This window comes from Coregonus lavaretus (genome assembly GCF_964263955.1).
Source record: "Coregonus lavaretus genome assembly, contig: HAP1_SCAFFOLD_787, whole genome shotgun sequence".
Lineage (NCBI taxonomy): Eukaryota > Metazoa > Chordata > Actinopteri > Salmoniformes > Salmonidae > Coregonus > Coregonus lavaretus.
This window is the reverse complement of record NW_028163316.1, coordinates 204,856-230,825: the sequence shown is the minus strand read 5'-3', so window position 1 is coordinate 230,825 and position 25,970 is coordinate 204,856. Positions and strand designations below refer to the sequence as shown.

The 25,970-nt window shown below is 44.4% G+C and overlaps 1 protein-coding gene across 1 annotated transcript; it reads left to right on the top strand.

Moving 5' to 3' along the window:
• Positions 1-1,580: 1,580 nt before the first annotated feature.
• On the top strand, positions 1,581-25,067 carry LOC311118255 (ras-related protein Rab-5C-like; the record flags this gene model as incomplete). Its single annotated transcript, XM_084193093.1, has 6 exons — positions 1,581-1,818; positions 19,783-20,149; positions 21,597-21,748; positions 23,325-23,447; positions 23,671-23,764; positions 24,940-25,067. The coding sequence occupies exons 2-6, from the start codon at positions 19,984-19,986 to the stop codon at positions 25,065-25,067; spliced, it is 663 nt and encodes a 220-aa protein (XP_084049219.1). The 5' UTR covers positions 1,581-1,818; positions 19,783-19,983.
• Between the last annotated feature and the right edge of the window lie 903 nt (positions 25,068-25,970).

Here is a 25,970-nt window from a genome sequence, read left to right as displayed (position 1 = left end):
ACCTATTGCAGATTCAGTCTTCCCAGCCTGGTGCAGGTCTACAATTTTGTTTCTGGTGTCCTTTGACAGCTCTTTGGTCTTGGCCATAGTGGAGTTTGGAGTGTCACTGTTTGAGGTTGTGGACAGGTGTCTTTTATACTGATAACAAGTTCAAACAGGTGCCATTAATACAGGTAACGAGTGGAGGACAGAGGAGCCTCTTAAAGAAGAAGTTACAGGTCTGTGAGAGCCAGAAATCTTGCTTGTTTGTAGGTGACCAAATACTTATTTTCCACCATAATTTGCAAATAAATTCATTAAAAATCCTACAATGTGATTTTCTGGATTTTTTTTTCTCAATTTGTCTGTCATAGTTGATCATACTGACCTATGATGAAAATTACAGACCTCTCTCATCTTTTTAAGTGGGAGAACTTGCACAATTGGTGGCTGACTGAATACTTTTTTCCCCCACTGTATATAAAACATTAAGGACACCTTCCTAATATTGAGTTGCACCCCCACTTTTTGCCCTCAGAACAGCCTTGGGGCATGGACTCTTCAAGGTGTTAAAGAGTTCCACAGGGATGCTGGCCCATGTTGACTCCAATGCTTCCCACAGTTGTGTCAAATTGGCCGGATGTCTGTTGGGCCACTTAAATGTTTTGTTTTTCACATTCACCCTCTGATTGGCACACATACACAATCCATGTCTCAGTTGTCTCAAGGCTTGAAAATCCTTCTTTAAACTGCCCCCCCCCCCCTTCACCTACACTGATTTAAGTGGATTTAACAAATGACATCAATAACTTTCACCTGGATTCACCTGGTCAGTCTATGTCATGGAAAGAGGTGTTCTTAATATTTTGTACACTCAGTGTATGTCTCTGTGTGTGTGTGTGTGAGTGATGACAGCCAGGGCTTACTTCAGACAGGCCTAGGATCAGATGCCACATGCACCTACACTGAGCCCTCTGAATCAGGGCTCTTTTTGCGTCCCTGTCTTTTATGGGCAATCGGGTTTAACAGGTGGGCTTTGTGCAGAGGCGGGGCGGGCAGAGGATAGCATACCGTGATGGCTCCATTGTTCCCAGCACACGTCTGTGCTCTAACACACCGTTATACCACTGTGATACTGGGAACCTCAGACTCACAGAGCACTGCCTCTCTGATCCACTGGCGCTGGACATAAGCCTAGGACTGGCCTGATCCCTGATCCTTCACCTCTGACCTCTTATCCCCGCTGGTCCGTTCTCTATACCTTCTCTCTCATTCTTTCTGTTTTGTCTCATCTCTATCCCTTTTCTTTGTCCTCTCTTCTCTTTCCACATTTCTATTCTCTCTCATCTCTGTCCTCTTCTCTCCCCTCTTCACTCTCCTCTTCCCTGCAACTCTTCATCGTGTCATTGCAGTAAATGAGAATGTGTTCTCTGTCAAGTTACCTCTCAAAACAAAGGTTAACGACACAATAAATAACAAATCCTTCTCTCCTCTCTCAGGAATGAAGCGTCCGTTCAGCCCATCCTCTGTATTGGATATGGAGGGACAGGAACAGGTTAGGAGTGGGGGTGGGGTTGACCCTGGACAGCGAGGCGTGCTGTGACCCCCAGGAGGAGGGGGTAGTCCTGGGGGAGCAGCCAGGACCAGGTGGGGGCGCCCTGCCCTCCTCTGACCACAGCAGGCCCAAGAGGGAGAGGAAGCAGCGTAGCTACACACTGTGTGACGTGTGTAACATCCAGCTCAACTCCCCAGCCCAGGCCCAGATACACTACAACGGCAAGTCTCACCAGAAGAGACTCAAACAGATAAGCAACGGGAAGATCCAGCATGGCAACACAGGTAGGACAACCCACCCACTTTCTGCCCTATTCTGCAGCTGTACCCTACTCTACCCCTAGACTGTTAGAAAAAAGGGTTCCAAAAGGGTTCCGCAGCTGTCCCCATAGGAGAAGCCTTTTCGGTTCCAGGTAGAACCCTTTTTGGTTCCAGGTAGAACTCTTTTGGTTTCCATGTATAACCCTCTGTGGAAAGGGTTCTACATGGAACCCAAAAGGGGTTCTTGAAAGGGTTATTCTATGGGCATAGCCGAATAACCATTTTTGGTTAAAGATATAACACTTTTTTCTAAGAGTGTACAGTACCCTATTCCACTATAAAACTCTAAGGCTGCTCACGTCTGTACCTCCTTACCAGGTGAGGAGAGAAATGATAGTGTGCACACTTTTGACAAAATGTGAATATGAGTTCTACCCCCCAATGACACATAAAGCTACATTATATAACCTAATAAGGTGCATCGGTACTGTGTTCTACCTGTTTCATCATACGTTCAGTACATTTCTAAGAGGATGCTGTGATAATGAGTATGACAAGTGAACATGGAGTGCTGCTACAGATGTAGGATCTTAATTTGATCACCCTGTCGCAGGAGAACTTTCCACATTGAAATTTCAGACATGATTTTCCTTTAAGAAAAATGTATCAACCCCTACAAAAATGTCCATTAATTATAATCCACATAATAATTCACATTTCTTGTTGCTGCAGGATTATTTTCCTGCTGTAGCAAACTGTCTCAATCTGTATAGATGTGTTGTGCCCTGGCTCTCAGTACAGGAGTACTAGTGTAATGTAGAAGTGTGTATGGAAGTGTGTAAGAGTAGAAGTGTGTATGGTGCTATATAGTCTTCCCTAGCCTGAGGCTGGACACAGAGGGAGGAGAACAAAGCTGAGTTAAGTCATTAATTGACTGACTAATTAATTGCTGGTTATTTTAGATCGTTCTTGTTCCTGCTCGCTCCAGGGTAGCTACTGCAGTGGCTGCAGTGGAATTGCAGGTTTTCCCCATAGCTTTGAATATATAGTGAAACTGGCTACATGTTATGATGTTAGTCCTTTCTGTCTCCCACTCTCTCTTTGCTTGTAACCCTCCTACGCAGCTCGAAAACACTCTCACAAACCTGGAGAACCTGCTCTCAAACACTCATCACTCACTCTTGAATACTCTCTCTATCTCTATATCTCTCTCTCTCACACACACACACATCTCCGCATGAAAACTACTCTGACCCACTTCAGGTGCAGAAATCTCATACAAACAGCACTTAATTACATAGCAACAGAGAGCACGGCAACGCTTTGTCTCTCTCTTACTCTCACTCTCTCTCTTCCCCTCTCTCTCTCCCTCCCTCTCACCCTTCCCCTCTCTCACCCTCCGCCCCCCCCCCCCTCTCTCTCTCTCTCTCTCTCTCTCTCTCTCTCTCTCTCTCTCTCTCTCCCTCTCTCCCTCTCTCTCTATGTAGTGACACAAGGAATAGTTGGCTTAATAATTCAGCCATGCTGCCTGCAGGTGTGTTGCTCATGTGGACGCCCTTCTTTGCAGTCCTCCCAACCGTCCTCCTTTCCCTTTCCTGATTGCTTCATTGCTTCAGTGAGCCAGCACGCAGAGCCCAGTCCAATGCCTTGTGGCCAGTCAGTCTTTAAGAAGGATGGGCAGAATGAGGCCTGACGTGGCCACTGACCGTCACTGTCTAAGGCATGGGTCAGCTAGGGCAAGGTCTGACTCAGACCAACACACACACATACACACACCCATGCTTTGTCCCTAGCACCCTGGCACAGCTCCGGCAGCAGAGAGCGATGGGGTGAGAGAGAGAGAAGGGGAGGGAGTGTGTGAGTTTGTGTGGTGTACGGTGCAGATTCCCTCTGACACACAGTCACAATCATGCAGCCTTATCTCTGCTCACCTTCTGCTGACTCCCACAGGCCCACAGCCTCAGTTCACACACACACACACACACACATGTTGTTTGCAAGCTTTGTGGATGTTGAAGGGTGCGTGATGTGTGTTTCGAGTAAATGTGTATTCCTGTGTGTTTGTGTGTGTGTGTGTGTGTGTGTGTGTGTGTGTGTGTGTGTGTGTGTGTGTGTGTGTGTGTGTGTGTGTCTTCCAACGAATCCTCTCCATGTCGGCTTGTGTTACCCTTCCTCTTTGCTTCACTGAACTGACAGAGGGTTTTCTGCTCTCTCTCTCTCAATTCAATTTCAATTTTTCAATTTAAGGGCTTTATTGGCATGGGAAACGTATGTTAACATTGCCAAAGCAAGTGAAGTAGATAGTAAACAAAAGTGAAATAAACAATAAATATTAACAGTAAACATTACACTCAGAAGTTCCAAAAGAATAAAGACATTTCAAATGTCATATTATGTATATATACAGTGTTGTAACAATGTGCAAATAGTTAAAGTACAAATGGGAAAATAAGTCAACATAAATATGCGTTGTATTTACAATGGTGTTTGTTCTTCACTGGTTGCCCTTTTCTTGTGGCAACAGGTCACAGATCTTGCTGCTGTGATGGCACACGGTGGTTTTTCACCCAGTAGATAAGGGAGTTTATAAAAAATGGGTTTGTTTTCGAATTCTTTGTGAATCTCTGTAATCTGAGGGAAATATGTGTCTCTAATATGGTCATACATTTGTCTGGAGGGTAGGAAGTGCAGCTCAGTTTCCACCTCATTTTGTGGGCAGTGTGCACATAGCCTGTCTTCTCTTGAGAGCCAGGTCTGCCTACGGCGGCCTTTCTCAATAGCAAGGCTATGCTCACTGAGTCTGTACATAGTCAAAGCTTTCCTTAAGTTTGGGTCAGTCACAGTGGTCAGGTATTCTGCCACTGTGTACTCTCTGTTTAGGGCCAAATAGCATTCTAGTTTGCTCTGTTTTTTTGTTAGTTCTTTCCAATGTGTCAAGTAATTCACTTTTTGTTTTCTCATGAATTGGTTGGGTCTAATTGTGTTGTTGTTGTTGTCCTGGGGCTCTGTGGGGTCTGTTTGTGTTTGTGAACAGAGCCCCAGGACCAGCTTACTTAGGGGACTCTTCTCCAAGTTTCTTTTTTTTTTTTTTTTTTTTTTCAGGGGGTAGATCAGCTTAATATTGCAGATAGATTGTAACTTCTATTAATGTAATTGTCTGCATCACTTCCAATCCCCCATGTTTTTTATATATATACTCCTCTTTATTACTTTTCAACCCCGCCATCCTTTCCCTACTTGGGGTAAATTAGTGAACAACAATGCCCAGGCCTCTACTTCCAGCCTATACTTACTATCTACACCTTATGGACACAGTCAATTTTACAATAATTCTATTTTATTTGTTTTTTTAGTTTTTTGCTCCTGAACTTCTTCTACTCTCAACCTCTCCGATCATTTTCATGATGTCTATCCGGTTTGCTTCTATATGCCATATCTTTCTAACTGTGCTCTTTCCCAAAAGCTCCCAACATACAACCTATATACTTATTATGGACACAGTATGCTTACATTATTAGTTATCTTGTTATTATTTGTTGTTATTTGTTATTAGTCCCATCCTTCAACTCCATTCAATACCTCCCATCTATCTCTTAACACCATCCATATACTCTTATCCAAGTTAATCTCTCTGTAGGTGATGGCTTTGTTATGGAAGGTTTGGGAATCGCTTCCTTTTAAGTGGTTATAGAATTTAACGGCTCATTTCTGGATTTTGATAATTAGCGGGTATCGGCCTAATTCTGCTCTGCATGCATTATTTTGTGTTTTTTGTTGTACACAGAGGATATTTTAGCAGAATTCTGCAATTTGGTGTTTGTCCCATTTTGTGAATTCTTGGTTGGTGAGCGGACCCCAGACCTCACAACCATAAAGGGTAATAGGTTCTATAACTGATTCAAGTATTTTTTGCCAGATCCTAATTGGTATGTCAAATGTTATGTTCCTTTTGATGGCATAGAAGGCCCTTCATGCCTTGTCTCTCAGATAGTTCACAGCTTTGTGGAAGTTACCTGTGGCACTGATGTTTAGGCCGAGGTATGTATAGTTTTTTGTGTGCTCTAGGGCAACGGTGTCTAGATGGAATTTGTATTTGTGGTCCTGGCAACTGTCAGGGCCGAGGTCTGACAGAATCTGTGCAGAAGATATAGGTGCTGCTGTAGGCCCTCCTTGGTTGGTGACAGAAGCACCAGATCATCAGCAAACATAAAGACATTTGACTTCAGATTCTAGTAGGGTGAGGCCGGGTGCTGCAGACTGTTCTCTTTCTCTCTCTCTCTCTCTCTCTCTCTCTCTCTCTCTCTCTCTCTCTCTCTCTCAAAACCCCAGCACAGGGTGATGGGCAACAACAGTGAATCTAAAAAGGCTTTCATTTCAGCTTCAGCTGTATATGACGGTAAAACTTTACTTAAAGCATTCAGGTATAATGCATTGGTAGTTGTTATAAGCATGTATAAGCCCCTGTTGTGTTTTATAAATCAACTGAAATATGTTATTTCTTTCTGTGGTATTTTGTTTTACATATTCTAAATGGCTACTGTACTTTTTACATTTTGTGGTCATTTTGTGGTCATTTTGTGATTATTTTCAAACCTCTTCAAACTACTCCTATAACAAAATAAGAACTGAGAAACAGATGATGCTAAAACAAGTATCATTTATTAGAAAATATGATATTGTATTATTTGGAATGCAAATGAACAATGTCCTGTATGGGCACGTTATTCAGTGTTTCCCCTTGTTGGACTGACGGCGGAGGCGGCGGGCTCTCTTCTTAGTTGAACCACGGGTGGTCACCAACACTGGAGCGGTTTGAGCATCTTTACAGCTGTCTGTCTCCCTCTCAGCTCCTCTCTCCTTTTGCTCATCTCCATGGAGCTCTAATGCGACCATTATCTATGGAAAGAAAATAAACTTAGTCTTATTAGGAAAACAAAACCATATTTTAATTCATGTTCCAAGGTCAAATGAATTGATAACAATGTGGTGATTTCTTAAGTCTTTACAGTGACATGTAAGTAATACTGTATGTCAGCTTAGGCAATATATATATAACTACAAAGGGTAAATGTCACTATTTGGACCTATTCTATTGTTGTTCTTAAAGCCTTTCTCAGACCCCCTCATACCCCTAATCTCTCTTTCACATCACATTACCTGCAGTAGTCCTCTCACACTGATGGTGAGCAGCAGGCCCATTCCGTACAACCAGCAGCAGAGAGCCAGAAACATGCAGCATGCAGCCTCTATCCTCCTCTCTTCTGCCCCATTAATCACTTCCACCATCTTCTTCCACACAAGCTCACTTGCTCCCGCTCTCTCCCTACTCCTGAGCTCAGCTACTCGGGGGCGACGCGTTCTGCGGCTGGCCGTAGAATCACTTGTTGTCTGGTGCAAAGCACTAACATCTCTGTATTTCTGGTCAATACTGTTTCTGGTCTGGGTGGTGGTGGGCTTGTCCAAGCCACAATGGCCCATAGGGCAGGAGCCTATCTCCTGTTTTTGTAGCAAGAGGCAGCTTGATGTACACCCCCTGGATAGGACACAAGTCTGTCGCAGGGCCTTACCCCCAATCCATCTCCTAAATGTGTGCCAAGCTGAGAGACACCGGGTCCCGTTTTTAGAGTCTTTGGTATGATTGGACCGCGGATAAACCACCCGACCTTCCAATCTCAGGGCGGACACGCTAACGACAAGGCCACTGAGTTGGTTAGTGTTGTTTGTAGCTACCCGGGTAGCAGTGGGTTCCAAGCTGACCATAACACAAGCCTCTCCGGTGCACTTGTGCAAACTGTGTCCAGTGGTCTCGTTGGTGTTCTGTGTGGTCCAGGGTCGTTGATGGAAGTTGATGGTGTTGGTCTTCTTCCACACAAGCTCACTTGCTCCCGCTCTCTCCCTACTCCTGAGCTCAGCTACTCGGGGGCGACGCGTTCTGCGGCTGGCCGTAGAATCACTGGTTGTCTGGTGCAAAGCACTAACATCTCTGTATTTCTGGTCAATACTGTCTCTGGTCTGGGTGGTGGTGGGCTTGTCGAAGCCACAATGGCCCATAGGGCAGGAGCCTATCTCCTGTTTTTGTAGCATGAGGCAGCTTGATGTACACCCCCTGGATAGGACACAAGTCTGTCGCAGGGCCTTACCCCCAATCCATCTCCATAATGTTTCCCAAGCTGAGAGGCACCAGGTCCCGTTTTTAGAGTCTTTGGTATGATTGGACCGCGGATAAACCACCCGACCTTCCAATCTCAGGGCGGACACGCTAACGACAAGGCCACTGAGTTGGTTAGTGTTGTTTGTAGATACCCGGGTAGCATTGGGTTCCAAGCTGACCATAACACAAGCCTCTCCGGTGCACTTGTGCAAACTGTGTCCAGTGGTCTCGTTGGTGTTCTGTGTGGTCCAGGGTCGTTGATGGAAGTTGATGGTGTTGGTCTTCTTCCACACAAGCTCACTTGCTCCCGCTCTCTCCCTACTCCCGAGCTCAGCTACTCGGGGGCGACGCGTTCTGCGGCTGGCCGTAGAATCACTGGTTGTCTGGTGCAAAGCACTAACATCTCTGTATTTCTGGTCAATACTGTCTCTGGTCTGGGTGGTGGTGGGCTTGTCGAAGCCACAATGGCCCATAGGGCAGGAGCCTATCTCCTGTTTTTGTAGCATGAGGCAGCTTGATGTACACCCCCTGGATAGGACACAAGTCTGTCGCAGGGCCTTACCCCCAATCCATCTCCATAATGTGTGCCAAGCTGAGAGGCACCAGGTCCCGTTTTTAGAGTCTTTGGTATGATTGGACCGCGGATAAACCACCCGACCTTCCAATCTCAGGGCGGACACGCTAACGACAAGGCCACTGAGTTGGTTAGTGTTGTTTGTAGCTACCCGGGTAGCAGTGGGTTCCAAGCTGACCATAACACAAGCCTCTCCGGTGCACTTGTGCAAACTGTGTCCAGTGGTCTCGTTGGTGTTCTGTGTGGTCCAGGGTCGTTGATGGAAGTTGATGGTGTTGGTCTTCTTCCACACAAGCTCACTTGCTCCCGCTCTCTCCCTACTCCTGAGCTCAGCTACTCGGGGGCGACGCGTTCTGCGGCTGGCCGTAGAATCACTGGTTGTCTGGTGCAAAGCACTAACATCTCTGTATTTCTGGTCAATACTGTTTCTGGTCTGGGTGGTGGTGGGCTTGTCGAAGCCACAATGGCCCATAGGGCAGGAGCCTATCTCCTGTTTTTGTAGCATGAGGCAGCTTGATGTACACCCCCTGGATAGGACACAAGTCTGTCGCAGGGCCTTACCCCCAATCCATCTCCATAATGTCTCGTTGGTGTTCTGTGTGGTCCAGGGTCGTTGATGGAAGTTGATGGTGTTGGTGTTCAGTTCAATGTGAGGCATGCTGGCCCACTGCCAAATGCCCATGGGGGGCATCAGGTTATCCCGAAAATCCTTGCCGTCCAGAATGTGTATTGCCAAGATTACATATACCAACAATTTAATACTGGAAGAGTACAAAGCCATCTCTCAATCAGTAAAATTAAAAAAGCAACTACTCTGTACAGAGATAGGTGAGTTGTGGTGTTAAGAATGTTTGATAGGAATGTTGTGCCATACAGTGGTCTATGATGTCATAGAGGGCATCCAACATGTCACCTAGGTGAAGAGAACTAGCATGTCACCCCACCCTCCTTTATGACATCATTGCGATATAGATGCGGTAAAGAGGTTAATCGAACTCAACCAAAACAAAGGAATTGCCATGGCTGTGAGGGAAAGGGCTGTGAGGGAAAGGGCTGTGTGGGAAAGGGCTGTGGGGGAAGATCCTGAGTCTCCTCATTGCCCTCCTCATTGATCCCATGTGGCTTAGTTGGTAGAGTGTGGCGCTTGCAACGCCAGGATTGTGGATTCGATTCCCATGGGGGACCAGAAAGAAAAGTGTATGCGCTTACAAGTCGCTCTGGATGATTTAGCCTATTGTTTATATGTGTATTTCACACTATGTTGAGGTAGAAATTGGAGTATAATGTTTGTATGGATGTCAACCCCAATACATATTAATGTCATCGTTACCAATCAAATGCATTACAGTTAGAAACGACTTTGACTACCATCAACGATTTCTGTATGCTAGGTATGCTAACAAGCTTACACGAACGGGAGTTAGCATTTAGCAGTCACTTCTTCTAAACCTGAAAAGGGACAACTTCTACATGGTATGCAGTGATAACAGACACATTTATCCAAATCGGACTTAAGTAAGCACATTGTGGGCCTGTTACACTTCATAAATCATGACGGATTTGATGAATATCCACTTTGTTGGATCAGATTTGTTGAATGTGGTCAATGCAACGTCTGCATTCCATTGACTCCTTTACTGCATCTATGGTCAAGTTGAAAACCATAGAATTAGGAATTTGAATACTCTAATTTAATATGTAATTTAATAGGATCTCTATGTTGAAAACTCTGGTATTTCTCATCCTAAAGCTTGTTCTCCATATTATTTTTCAATGTTTTAAATGATGTGCCAACATGTTTTGAGCACTTTTATCTTCAAAACTAGATTTTTAGTGGCTCTCTCTTGTCCCTTTGCAGCAGATATATAGTGAGCAATATGTTTGGAACATCAAATTGCAATAAAATCACAGTATCAAATTGCAATACATATAGAATCGCAATACATATCGTATCAGCACCTAAGTATCATGTTAATATTGTATCGTGAGGTCCTTGGCAATTCCCAGCCCTACTGTTCACCACTGCCCCATAAACTACCAGCCACCATTGTCTCTATCCTTCTATTGAGGGAGCCAGACCATAATCCCCCCTAATTAGGATCAGCTTGGCCATCGCCCCGCTCTAGGACGGCAGCACCAGCCAGCCAGTGTTACGCCCCTGAAAAAGGGGAGAAATAATCACGAGAGTGATGCAGTTATGTTTCCTCAATGAAAACTTTAGTATAATCCTTTTACAAAAATATCACATTTTACAGAACAACAGATCTACAGGAACTAGATAGTTTTGTAGGGTACAAAGCTTATTCAAGTCACAACAGCATAAACTGTAATTCACTAAAACATATACAAATGTTTCAATATAACTGTCAAACACAAAGTAGCTTTAGCTCAGTAACCCATAACTACATTTATCAACCATGTCAACAAAGTATTCTAAACACATTATACAAATAACCCCAAAATATATTATTAACAGCGCACATGTTCATTCACAATTAACATAAAATGGCAGCTACTCTCAGTACGAAGCTATTCTTCGCTGCAACCGAGCAGGTTTCACTCACACACGCACCTATTACTCTCTTCAACTTAACTCCAACTTACTCAAGATGTTACTAAAACATACCTTAAACTCTCTTGACATGTTAGCAAGTTATTACATTCAAATTAACTCATTTTACTTCAATAACGTACCTGAAAAAGGGGAGAAATAATCACGAGAGTGATACAGTTATGTTTCCTCACTGAAAACTTTAGTATAATGAGGAAAAAGACCGCGATTTCCCTGGGAAGTTGGGTGGAGACCAGAGCAATCGATCTCAGGCTCATAGATTAAGAGCATTTAGTAGATCACAGATTAACACTTTTACCCTTAAATTAGGCACCACAAAATAAAGTAGTCAATATAACGTTTACACATTCCTCTTACAATTTTTACCCTTTGTACACTTGACGGATTTTAACCTTTTAACACAATTATGAATTTTATCAATCTCTATGAACTAGTACTGAATGCATGATCTTTTTAACCTTAGATATTTTAAGATCCTTACATACCATGAACTTACTAATACTTTTTAGTGTATAACAGGCTATGAATATGTCCTTTAACCTGTCACACCAGCGCCTCCCAAAATATTTTGAGAGCCAATTAAAAGAGGCGTAGAGTCTGCCGGGGCGGGACAGGTCCACTAACATGTGGATGAGATGCATGTTGGGATAGCTCTTCCTCCTCCTTCCTTGGTCTGATTTGACCTGATGTCACTAGAGGGGGTGGATGCTCAGACCACAGTAAAGGCTGTGTCTGTGTCTGAGTTACTATTGTTTATTTTCTGCTTGGCATCTCTTTTCATATCTTCGAGAATTGATAAAGCATGCTATTGTGGTGTGGGTGTCTCTATGTTTGTGTGTGTGTGTGTGTGTGTGTTTGGGTGTGTCTCTGTATGTTTTTATGTGAGACTGAGAGAGATACTCTGACTCTACCTCTTTCTTGGTTCTGATCTTTCCACGGCCTATGATAAAGCTTCTTGTTGTGATGTGTGTGTCTGCATGTGTGAGTCAGTGTGTGTCTCTTCATGGTCCCTGTCTGTCTCTATCTCTCTCTCTCACTCTGTTTTAATAAAGCGTGAGGGATTGGATTAAAGGCTAGGATTTTCTGCATGAATGCATTTGCGCATCTGCGTTTTATTTTTGTGCCGCCTCGCCATTTTCCCATTTTATTTATTCCCTGTGGAGTGAAATGACTTTCCTCACTCACTGTGCCTTTGGACATATATGTGTCATAGTGTGCGTATGCGTGTGTGCACGTGCTTTTGTGCATGTGTCATGTTGTTTGCAGCAGCGTCGAGACACACCTTAAGCCCTGCGTATCACCACATGTGGCTAGTCAGTCCCTGATCGGTCCATCTGATGTGTCTGTCAGCCACATACATTTTTAAAAACATTTTTGTCATTTAGCAGACGCTCTTATCCAGAGCGACTTACAGTTAGTGAGTGCATACATTATTTTATTTTTCATACTGGCTCCCCGTGGGAATTGAACCCACAACCCTGGCGTTGCAAACGCCATGCTCTACCATCTGAGCTACATCCCTGCCGGCCATTCCCTCCCCTACCCTGGACGACGCTGGGCCAATTGTGCGCCGCCCCATGGGTCTCCCGGTCGCGGCTGGCTACGACAGAGCCTGGATTCGAACCAGGATCTCTAGTGGCACAGCTAGCACTGCGATGCAGTGCCTTAGACCACTACGCCACTCGGGAGACAGTACACATCCCTATGCCGTCAATAGAAGACTCCAGTGAAAGAATATCTCTAATATAATCGATCATCTCTAATACAGAAACCTTCCCTGTCTCCTCATAGCATATGCCAACATTTCTATTTCCATAAATGACGTTTGGCTATGTAGCCATGTACTCTGTCTCTGCCCCCCTCGCCCTGGGGTTTGGTCCTTCGTGTCCCGCCGGTTTAGACTCTGGGAAAAGGTTGTGTTTCGGATCGGCACGCAGGGCCCAGTGGAGCGGGAAAAGTCTGGAGCAGGGAGATGGTACGGAGAGGAGAAGGAATAGACCACCACACGTCTGTCTGTCTTTACTGTTTACCCATGTCTGCCTGTCTGTATGTCTTGTCTGACTGTTTGCCTGTCTGTCTGTCGGTCTGTCCTGTGGAGACTAGGCCATACTCACTATCTGTTATTATCTAGTATAAATATCCAAAGCATATCCAAAGCTTTTGTTGTCACACAGCGCTCTGTCAAATTAATAGAACGGTGTGCCACTTTCTTAAATGTCACAGAATATCAATCCGTACTTTTCCTCAGTTCCCTTTTTAACACATTTTCTCTCTTATCAAACCGACCTCATGCAGTGTTCAACCATAGAATTATATATGTTTGTGTTCAACATCCTGTTCCATTCTCTGTTTGTAATGGATGTCTAGTCATCATAACAGCCTTGTCTGTTTGGTTGCCCCCGCTACTGGAGATGTCCACCACTCCACCCCCTCCACCCCAGGCCCTTGGTGAGAAAGCCCAAAGAAAGGCTGTGTTTCTGGGCAGTACAAGGCCTCACTTCCCCCTCTCTTCCTGCAGCATATTATCCATCCTCCAGGCCCCATAAAAAATGTTCTCACGTTTATTTAACCAGATAAGTCAATTGAGAACCAATTCTCATTTACAATAACGACCTGGCCAATAGTCATAACATTGCAACAGTGAACAGGACAACACGCAATACCACAAAAAAAGAAAAATACACACTACACAGAGGAAATGTACAAATTCATCAAAAATACAACAATAAGAAATTCACAGTGGGTTCGAGCAGAAAAGTCCAAGGCAACACAGCAGACTTAATGATCAGCAGGTACATTGATCAGACAGCAGCTCAGTTAATATGTTTTTGAAGGAGTGTGGTGGGATGAATGTGTCAAATATGAGGGTGTCATGGCCCCTAAGAAGACCCAGATTACACCAGAGTGGCTTAGTACCTCTGATAGAGGGATAGAGGGATAGTGGAGGAGAGAGGTGCTGGGCGGTGGGAGATAGAGGCTGATAAAGGGGGCACTGAGTAAAGGAAAGACAGGGAGGCAAATGGATGAAGGGGAGGGAGGGAGGGAGGGAGGGAGGGAGGGGGGACACAGATAAACACTGTCATTTACCCAGTGAAGCGGGGCTGCCCAGTAATGGACACATGATAGATGGCCATTGGAAGTTTGTACTAACTCAAAGTTCACACACACTTACCATCCGTCACGTCTGATCTGGAAGGAGGAAGGATACCGTCTAAACTCCAGTGGTAAACGCTTTCCTTGACTAGGCCTCACAGACAGACATAGAGAGGGACTGCCATGTATTGCACAAAACAAACCCTGAAATAGATATCTCATCTCATTGGCAATTAGGCAAGATGACAGTGTTTCTCTGTCAGTGGACCCTGTGAATGAACACACACACACAAACACACACACACACAGTTCTGTTTGTGACTCTCTTTAATTGAATCACATGGTCACGCTCGTCATCTTTGATTGGCAGACAGATCTGGTTAGCCTGGGTACCATTCTTTTTAGCTAACATTCCACTCCTTGTAGCCTACTCTGTGTCATATGCCAAATATGCTAGTGCTCAACCTCCCACCACTTTGCTTCACTGTTCCTCCACTTAAAAGACAACTTTCTTCTCCTCCAGACTAGCACACGGCGCAGCCTCTTAGAGCGCTAGAGGCAACTCGCCGGTGACTTTCATTGTTATTCATGTGTTAATTTATTCGCTCATGGCAGACGTGAAACAGGGCTGTAATATGCAGATGCCGGTTTGTTTCTCGATGGGAATTTTCCGCTCCACTGCCCCTGTAGCTGCCACTAATAATAAAGTGAGTCAAGATGGAGAGAAAAGGAGGGGGGAGGGAGGGGATGCTTGTCAGGATGCCTCCTGAACCACCACACGTATGCACACACACAGAGAGAGCTCATCTCTCGGATAGACAGTGACCAGGTGCGATCGTCCTGGCAGAGGTGACCTTGACCTTGTCACAAAGACTAGGAGTCTAGCTCTCCTCTCTTCTCCTCTCCTCTCCTCACCTCTTCTATCCTCTCCTCTCCTCTCCTCTCCTCTCCTCTCCTCTCCTCTTCTCTTCTCTTCTCTTCTCTTCTCTTCTCTTCTCTTCTCTTCTCTTCTCTTCTCTTCTCTTCTCTTCTCTTCTCTTCTCTTCTCTTCTCTTCTCTTCTCTTCTCTTCTCTTCTCTTCTCTTCTCTTCTCTTCTCTTCTCTTCTCTTCTCTTCTCTTCTCTTCTCTTCTCTTCTCTTCTCTTCTCTTCTCTTCTCTTCTCTTCTCTTCTCTTCTCTTCTCTTCTCTTCTCTTCTCTTCTCTTCTCTTCTCTTCTCTTCTCTTTGATGTTGTTCCATTAATTACTAGTCATTATGAGCCCGTCCTCCGATTCAAAGTGACACCAGCCACCACTTCCTGCCTCCATCTTCCTCTACCTCCCCAGTGCATTTATATGAGATATAAACCCCCTACTGACTGACACACACACACACACACACACACAAACACACACACACACACACACTGTACTGGCTGTCAGGATAGAGAAACACACCAGTCCCATAGGACTTTTTAGGGAATTTAATATTGTCAAACCTATACAATTGCATCATATACTCCACAGAATAGTCTGATGTGGAAAACAAAGGGGGCGTTATGGACATTGAAGAGAGATATAATGACAAGGATATAAGTCCTACTGTAACAAGCTGTCCCCTTCCTCTAGTACAGTAACTAAAGCTTAGAGTGGATTCTATTCTGTTCTATTTTAATTTAAACACACACAATCCCAACGCAAATCTTAACACTGTATCTACAACAGCAAACACAAGTTATATACACACACACACACACACACATTCACATACACACACAAACACTCACACACCAACATTCACATACCACACGCACCCTATCGTCCTCACACAATAAGCATTCATAAAGGCGTGTGAAAGCCTCTGACCCACCGCAGCGAATCATACAGACCAACAGACACGAGACCGCATGCTCTTCCTCAACCTCTTCCTCTCTTCATCTCTCCATTTTCTCTCACACTCCATCCTTCATGTTTCTCTCTCCTCTTTCCCCACTCCATCTCTCACTTTTCTTTGCTCTCTCTCTTCCTCTCTCTCTTTCTCTCTCTTTCGCTCATGGGGATCCACACAAGTCAGGCAGGGGAGGAAAAGTGCCCTTCTTATCAAAAAGGGCACATGCCACCCCTACACAAAGATACACATACAGTGGGGAGAACAAGTATTTGATACACTGCCGATTTTGCAGGTTTTCCTACTTACAAAGCATGTAGAGGTCTGTAATTTTTATCATAGGTACACTTCAACTGTGAGAGACGGAATCTAAAACAAAAATCCAGAAAATCACATTGTATGATTTTTAAGTAATTATTTATTGCATGACATAAGTATTTGATACATCAGAAAATCAGAACTTAATATTTGGTACAGAAACCTTTGTTTGCAATTACAGAGATCATACGTTTTCTGTAGGTCTTGACCAGGTTTGCACACACTGCAGCAGGGATTTTGGCCCACTCCTCCATACAGACCTTCTCCAGATCCTTCAGGTTTCGGGGCTGTCGCTGGCAATACAGACTTTCAGCTCCCTCCAAAGATTTTCTATTGGGTTCAGGTCTGGATACTGGCTAGGCCACTCCAGGACCTTGAGATGCTTCTTACGGAGCCACTCCTTAGTTGCCCTGGCTGTGTGTTTCGGGTCGGTGTCATGCTGGAAGACCCAGCCACGACCCATCTTCAATGCTCTTACTGAGGGAAGGAGGTTGTTGGCCAAGATCTCGCGATACATGGCCCCATCCATCCTCCCCTCAATACGGTGCAGTCGTCCTGTCCCCTTTGCAGAAAAGCATCCCCAAAGAATGATGTTTCCACCTCCATGCTTCACGGTTGGGATGGTGTTCTTGGGGGTTGTACTCATCCTTCTTCTTCCTCCAAACACGGCGAGTGGAGTTTAGACCAAAAAGCTCCATTTTGGTCTCATCTGACCACAACACTTTCACCCAGTTCTCCTCTGAATCATTCAGATGTTCATTGGCAAACTTCAGACGGGCATGTATATGTGCTTTCTTGAGCAGGGGGACCTTGCGGGCGCTGCAGGATTTCAGTCCTTCACAGCGTAGTGTGTTACCAATTGTTTTCTTGGTGACTATGGTCCCAGCTGCCTTGAGATCATTGACAAGATCCTCCCGTGTAGTTCTGGGCTGATTACTCACCGTTCTCATGATCATTGCAACTCCACGAGGTGAGATCTTGCATGGAGCCCCAGGCCGAGGGAGATTGACAGTTATTTTGTGTTTCTTCCATTTACGAATAATCGCACCAGCTGTTGTCACCTTCTCACCAAGCTGCTTGGCGATGGTCTTGTAGCCCATTCCAGCCTTGTGTAGGTCTACAATCTTGTCCCTGACATCCTTGGAGAGCTCTTTGGTCTTGGCCATGGTGGAGAGTTTGGAATCTGATTGATTGATTGCTTCTGTGGACAGGTGTCTTTTATACAGGTAACAAACTGAGATTAGGAGCACTCCCTTTAAGAGTGTGCTCCTAATCTCAGCTCGTTACCTGTATAAAAGACACCTGTCCACAGAAGCAATCAATCAATCAGATTCCAAACTCTCCACCATGGCCAAGACCAAAGAGCTCTCCAAGGATGTCAGGGACCCCCTCTCAATCAGAAATCTTTCTGATTGAGAGGGGGTCAAATACTTATTTCCCTCATTAAAATGCAAATCAATTTGTATCATTTTTGACATGCGTTTTTCTGGATTTTTTTGTTGTTGTTCTGTCTCTCACTGTTCAAATAAACCTACCATTAAAATTATAGACTGATAATTTCTTTGTCTGTGGGCAAACGTACAAAATCAGCAGGGGATCAAATACTTTTTTCCCTCACTGTATATAAACTTCCGACTTCAACTGTACACAAGCAGCCAACTCTGCTGCCCCATGTACATAGAGACATTAAACACTGGACACTTCCCGTTTCTTTTATACTGTTTTTCACACTGTGTATTCATATACTGTATTATTCACATAGCTCATTCTAATATTTCTACTACTGTACATTGCATTTTTGTTATAGCGCTTATACACACGCTTATCTCAGCTCGTTACCTGTATAAAAGACACCTGGGAGCCAGAAATCTTTCTGATTGAGAGGGGGTCAAATACTTATTTCCCTCATTAAAATGTGTTTTTCTTGATTTTTTTCGTTGTTATTCTGTCTCTCACTGTTCAAATAAACCTACCATTAAAATTATAGACTGATCATGTCTTTGTCAGTGGGCAAACATACAAAATCAGCAGGGGATCAAATACTCCCCCCCCCCCCCCCCCCCCTTGTTAAACATTTGTTTAACAAGTCACATAATAAGTTGTATGGACTCACTCTGTGTGCAATAATAGTGTTTAACCTGATTTTTGAATGACTACCTAATCTCTGAACCCCACACATACAATTATCTGTAAGGTCCCTTTCCAATGCCTCGCACAGAAGGGAACCTGTTGGTAGACATTGAATAACCCATTGAGCATGGTGAAGTTATTAATTACACTTTGGATGGTGTATCAATACACCCAGCCACTACAAAGATACAGGCGACCTTCCTAACTCAGTTGCCGGAGAGGAAGGATACCGCTTAGGGATTTCACCATGAGGCCAATGGTGACTTTAAAACAGAGTTTAATGGCGGAGACAACTGAGGATGGATCAACAACATTGTAGTTACTCCACAATACTAACGTAACTGACAGAGTGAATAGAAGGAAGCCTGTACAGAATACAAATATTCCAAAATGTGCATCCTGTTTGCAACAAGACACTAAAGTAATACTGCAAAAAATGTGGCAAAGCATTTAACTTTTTATCCTGAATACAAAGTGTTATGTCTGGGGCAAATCCAATACAAGACATTACTGAGTACCACTCTCCATATTTTTAAGCTACATCATGTTATGGGTATGCTTGTAATCGTTAAGGACTGGAGAGTTTTTCAGGATAAAAAAATTAACAAAATGGAGCTAAGCACAGGCAAAATCCTAGAGGAAAACCTGGTTGTCTGCTTTCCACCAGACACTGGGAGATGAATTTACCTTTCAGCAGGACAAGAACTTAAAACACAAGGCCAAATCTACACTGGAGTTGCTTACCAAGAAAACAGTGAATGTTCCTGCGTGGCCAAGTTAGTTTTGACTTAAATCTACTTGAAAATGTATGGGAAGACTTGAATGGCTGTCTTGCAATGATCAACAACCAATTTGACAGAGCTTGAAGAATTTTGAAAAGAATAATGGGCAAATGTTGCACAATCCAGGTGTGGAAAGCTCTTCGAGACTTACCTAGAAAAACTCACAGTTGTAATCACTCCCAAAGGTGCTTCTACAAAGTATTGACTCAGGGTTGTAAATACATATGTAAATTAGATATTTCTTTATTTAATTTTCAATAAATGAGTAACATTTTCTAAACATGTTTTCACTTTGTCATTATGGGGTATTGTGTGTGTAGGTGGTTGAGAACAAAAAAAATGATTTAATCAATTTTGAATTCAGGCTGTAACACAATAAAATGTGGAATAATTCAAGGGTTATGAATACTTTCTGAAGGCACTCTAGTTTACTAAAGTTTTCCTGTATCATACTGGCCGCCAACTTGTGATGTTATTAGTCACAGTCTGTTCTTTCTTCCAGCCCCCACAGGTGAAGTCCCCTCTTCCTCCAGCCCGCCTTGACTCTCCTGACCCAGCTTAGCCCACCCTCGCCTGGCCTGTCTCAGCTCCAGCACCTGCTCAGCTTCAGAGCCCCAGTCCTCCGCCCCAGACACACCCACCTAGAGCAGCCTCATCCTCCACCAAGAGCCTCTTACACTGGTGAAGCTCTCTGCTCAGCAGCATGGCAGGTCGAGGAGGACCAGCACGGACCAACGGCGCGGCGGCCAGCAACAAGATCTGCCAGTTCAAGCTGGTGCTGCTGGGAGAGTCAGCGGTGGGCAAGTCCAGCTTGGTGCTGCGCTTCGTCAAGGGCCAGTTCCACGAGTACCAGGAGAGCACCATCGGAGGTGAGTAGGGACGCTGTTTGCATTGGGATTGTTATTCTTCTGACTGTGTCTTAGTCATGCTTAGTGTTTGTGTTGATTTATTGCTGTCCTTGTGTTGAGTCAGTATCATGTTATAAAGATCAAATAGAATGGAAGTGTGAATGTGTAGTAGACTGAAGGAAGACCATTTACAATGCCTTCTTAACTGGGGCTGTGTTCAAGGCCAGATCAGGAGCAGACCTGAGCTGCAGAACCAGTTATTTCTTGGCAGCTGATCACCTGACTCTCGCATAAGCAGCCAAACCTCTCAGACTGACACTTTAAATATGCCACAAGGAGTGGGATGTCCTGACTCTTGGCCACAGAAAGCCTTATAGAGAATGTTCAAACTGAAAACAGAAAATAGATATGTGCTAGAAAGAGGTACTTGTCATCTGTCTAATAACGTATGTATTGACTTAATGCTAGCCGGAGTGGAGCAGAGAGAAGGGGGTCTCTCTCTGTGGACTCTTTAAAACAGGAAGGAAGTCGGTCAACAATGGGATTTTGTCCTGGAACTTCTCTAATAGCATCTGGAAACCAATACTTGATGGCTAGATGGATACCTGTCCTCAAAGAGCGCTCACGTTTCTGTTATAACATTCAAAGAATTCCACTGCAAAAGTTGGGTAATGAGTAACTATGTCTTTTCAGCTTCACCTAGTGTTTTTACACCGAGTCACATCATGCAGCATGAGCCACAGGAGGGTGAGGCTGGAGAGACAGGATGCTCGGTGCTTACACTAGCCAAAGCCTTAGGACGAGTCAGCATTTTTTTTCTTTTTTTAAAACCTGTCGTCAGCTGTCTGGTCTAAGGTCACCAAGCTTTATTATGGAGCGGGCTTCCTCTATGAGCGCTGCTGCACATTTCCCTCAGCCATGTGACACAATGGGCTGAATAAGCAGAATCCTTATGTTCCGTGTATTAGCCAATAGACAGCCACATGTTTTGTTCTCTCTTTCCATCACTCACTTTTGTTTAGTGTATTTTACTCTCACTACTTTTCTCGCAGTAACATTTTACCCAGTGCTTAGTGCTCTGCGACTCAATCTTGTTTACTTACATAATAATTGTCCCTTCCTCCTCTCTCTAACGTTGGAAGACTCCCAATTCTCCTCACAAGTTCTCATTAAGCCACTGATCATGTTTCCTCTTAACTGTCTCATGGCCTTGGCTGTTGGGGTTATGTTTGCCTTGTGCTAGTTTAACTCAGCCATGTCAAATCGGGACAACTATACCCCTATGACACTATCAAAGGAAGAAAACAGAATACCTGTCCTGTACAGATACTGAGCATTACTCCACTGTGAGGAAATGTACAGGCGAAGTAAAATGTACACCTCTTTTCTATGTGTAGAGCATTAGCAGACCTCAAAATAAAAATAGCGCCTGAAACTAAGTCTATGATATGTCTCTTCATTTCTTCAGCTGCCTTCCTCACACAGACTGTCTGCTTGGACGACACAACAGTTAAGTTTGAGATCTGGGACACTGCAGGGCAGGAACGGTATCACAGCCTGGCCCCTATGTACTACAGAGGAGCGCAGGCTGCCATCGTGGTCTATGACATCACCAACACAGTGAGTGACTGCTGCTGGTCACGTGTGGAACTAGCCCCTGAGTGTTGTCAGCACTCTGCATCTATATTTAGCTGAGGTTGATGATTATTCAAACCCTCAACAAGTATCCTTTGCTCTCGTAACTGACACTTCTGTAGATATATATAATAGAGCTCTTGTGTGAAAAACAAACATCCATTGTGAAATCTATCTTTGTCATGTACACTGCTCAAAAAAATAAAGGGAACACTTAAACAACACAATGTAACTCCAAGTCAATCACACTTCTGTGAAATCAAACTGTCCACTTAGGAAGCAACACTGATTGACAATACATTTCACATGCTGTTGTGCAAATGGAATAGACAACAGGTGGAAATTATAGGCAATTAGCAAGACACCCCCAATAAAGGAGTGGTTCTGCAGGTGGTGACCACAGACCACTTCTCAGTTCCTATGCTTCCCGGCTGAAGTTTTGGTCACTTTTGAATGCTGGCGGTGCTTTCACTCTAGTGGTAGCATGAGACTGAGTCTACAACCCACACAAGTGGCTCAGGTAGTGCAGCTCATCCAGGATGGCACATCAATGCGAGCTGTGGCAAGAAGGTTTGCTGTGTCTGTCAGCGTAGTGTCCAGAGCATGGAGGCGCTACCAGGAGACAGGCCAGTACATCAGGAGACGTGGAGGAGGCCGTAGGAGGGCAACAACCCAGCAGCAGGACCGCTACCTCCGCCTTTGTGCAAGGAGGAGCAGGAGGAGCACTGCCAGAGCCCTGCAAAATGACCTCCAGCAGGCCACAAATGTGCATGTGTCTGCTCAAACGGTCAGAAACAGACTCCATGAGGGTGGTATGAGGGCCCAGCATCCACAGGTGGGGGTTGTGCTTACAGCCCAACACCGTGCAGGACGTTTGGCATTTGCCAGAGAACACCAAGATTGGCAAATTCGCCACTGGCGCCCTGTGCTCTTCACAGATGAAAGCAGGTTCACACTGAGCACATGTGACAGACGTGACAGAGTCTGGAGATGCCGTGGAGAACGTTCTGCTGCCTGCAACATCCTCCAGCATGACCGGTTTGGCGGTGGGTCAGTCATGGTGTGGGGGGGCATTTCTTTGGGGGGCCGCACAGCCCTCCATGTGCTCGCCAGAGGTAGCCTGACTGCCATTAGGTACCGAGATGAGATCCTCAGACCCCTTGTGAGACCATATGCTGGTGCGGTTGGCCCTGGGTTCCTCCTAATGCAAGACAATGATAGACCTCATGTGGCTGGAGTGTGTCAGCAGTTCCTGCAAGAGGAAGGCATTGATGCTATGGACTGGCCCGCCCGTTCCCCAGACCTGAATCCAACTGAGCACATCTGGGACATCATGTCTCGCTCCATCCACCAACGCCACGTTGCACCACAAACTGATACATTTGATTTCCATTGATAATTTTTGTGTGATTTTGTTGTCAGCACATTCAACGATGTAAAGAAAAAAGTATTTAATAAGATTATTTCATTCATTCAGATCTAGGATGTGTTATTTTAGTGTTCCCTTTATTTTTTTGAGCAGTGTATTTCATCAAATCACAAGTGTTTTTTTCCTGTGCAGGATACATTCACACGCGCAAAGAACTGGGTGAAGGAGCTCCAACGACAAGCCAGCCCCAACATCGTCATTGCACTGGCAGGGAACAAAGCTGACCTTTCCAACAAAAGAGCTGTGGACTTCCAGGTACTGAGGAACTCCTAACAGTTAGATGCTGCTCCCACTGGACTATTAGTGGAAAATGTTAAGGTTGTTTAAACAGTAGAATGTCTACAAATGACATTTTTATCATTTCTGTTGATATTCATGAATGCTCACAAACTCTCAAAGCTTTGGGTTATTACTGAGTGTATCTATATGTTTGTGATAGACCTCTAAAGATCTCTGTCCTTCCTTTGTTTTTTTGTAGGAAGCACAAGCGTACGTAGATGACAACAGTTTGCTCTTCATGGAGACTTCAGCCAAGACGGCCATGAACGTCAATGAGATCTTTATGGCCATAGGTACGTGTACCACATTATTATGTGTGCATGTATACACTGAGTATATCAAACATTAGGAACACCTTCCTAATATTGAGTTGCACCCCCGCTTTTGCCCTCGGAACAGCCTAAATTCTTTGGGGCATTGACTCTATAAGGTGTCAAGCGTTCCATAGGGATGCTGGCCCATGTTGACTCCAATGCTTTCGACAGTTATGTCAAGTAGGCTCGATGATCTTTGGGTGGTGGACCATTCTTGATATACACAGCAAACTGTTAAGCGTGAAAAACCCAGCACATACACAATCCAAACCCAGCACATACACAAATCAAATGTTATTTGTCACATGCGCCGAATACAACAGGTGTAGACCTTACAGTGAAATGTTTACTTACAAGCCCTTAACCAACAATGCAATTTTAAGAAAGAATACCAATGCAAATAGTCTGGGTAGCTATTTGATTAGATGTTCAGGAGTCTCATGACTTGGGGGTAGAAGCTGTTTAGAAGCCTCTTGGACCTAGACTTGGCGCTCCGGTACCGCTTGCCATGCGGTAGCAGAGAGAACAGTCTATGACTAGGGTGGCTGTAGTCTTTGACAATTTTTAGTTGTAGTTGAACCTTTTTAGCAGTTGTAGAACCTGACTGATGCAACCAGTCAGGATGCTCTCGATGGTGCAGCTGTAGAACCTTTTGAGTATCTGAGGACCCATGCCAAATATTTTCAGTCTCCTTAGTGGGAATAGGTTTTGTCGTGCCCTCTTCACAACTGTCTTGGTGTGCTTGGACCATCTTAGTTTGTTGGTGATGTGGACACCAAGGAACTTAAAGCTTTCAACTTGCTCCACTACAGCCCCGTCGATGAGAATGGGGGTGTGCTCAGTCCTCTTCTTTTTCCTGTAGTCCACAATCATCTCCTTTGTCACACATACACAATCCATGTCTCAACTGTCTCGAGGCTTAAACATCTGTCTTTAACATGTCTCCTCTCCTTCATCTACGCTTGATTTTGAAGTGGATTTAACAATTGACATCAATAAGGGATCATAGCTTTCACCTGGTCAGTCTGTCATGGAAAGAGCAGGTGTTCATAATGTTTTGTATACTCGGTGTACATTTCTTCCCAGAACAAATTAAATGTGTAGAAACCATGAAGGCTTCCTACTCACTGTTTCTTTTTGTCCTTCTCCTGTAGCCAAGAAGCTTCCTAAGAACGAGCCAGCAGGTGGAGCCAGTGGCCGGGCCAGTGGCCGGGCAGGAGTGGATCTGCAGGAAGCCGCCCCACAGGCTGGTGGTAGCAAGTGCTGTGGAGGTGGGAACTAACCAACTGGACCGACACACCAACCAACCTGCAGTATCAACCAACTGACCAGACCAGCTGACAAACACATCCCACGGTCAAACCAACCGACGGTCTGACCAACCACCATGCACCAATACTGCACCGATCAACTGATAAGCAAACCAGCTCACAGGCCAATCAACTGTCAACACACAACTCCAAGGTTCCAATGATCCGACCAACAGACAAATGACACAATTATGACCAACATGATGACCTACAACTGTTTTAACTTACCCGAGGACATAACAACCCCATTATCTGCAACGAAACTATGGACATCTGACAACACCCAGGCAAAAAACAACAACCCCACTTAGGGAGGAAAAAAATATCAATCCTTACCAATCGCACTTAACAGAGCACTGTTCTTCTTTGTTTCACTGTATTTCTGTAAGAAAAATAAAAAATCAAACGCAACTGGGAGGAATAATGAACAGGCTCTTTGGCCCTCTCCTTTCTGTCTCTCCCTCTCTCTTGTCATTTCTTTACCATAATACTACAGTATTTCAACGTATGTCTTCTGTCACTGTTCTAACCCTGTTTAGTTTGGTGGTGGGTGAATGTAGCAATTCTCATGATTTAATTTTGTCTTGTTCCCGATCGTCACCCTTGGGCAAAAGAAGGGAGAGTGTTCAACTCCTCAACCCCAAATAAGGAGTTAGGAGAACAGTTGTTTCCTTCCAGATATAGCAGTTGTGTAGATGAACTGAACTATTACATTGTTATTATTATTGTTATTACTTTCACTTATTTTTGGCACAAGTTAAACAGTATGATTTCAAAGACTAGACCACCTAAGGTTTTCCAATCATTAATCTATGATATCCAACCATATACATAGTGCATTAACATCATTGTCACCAATAAGTCATTTTTAGCAT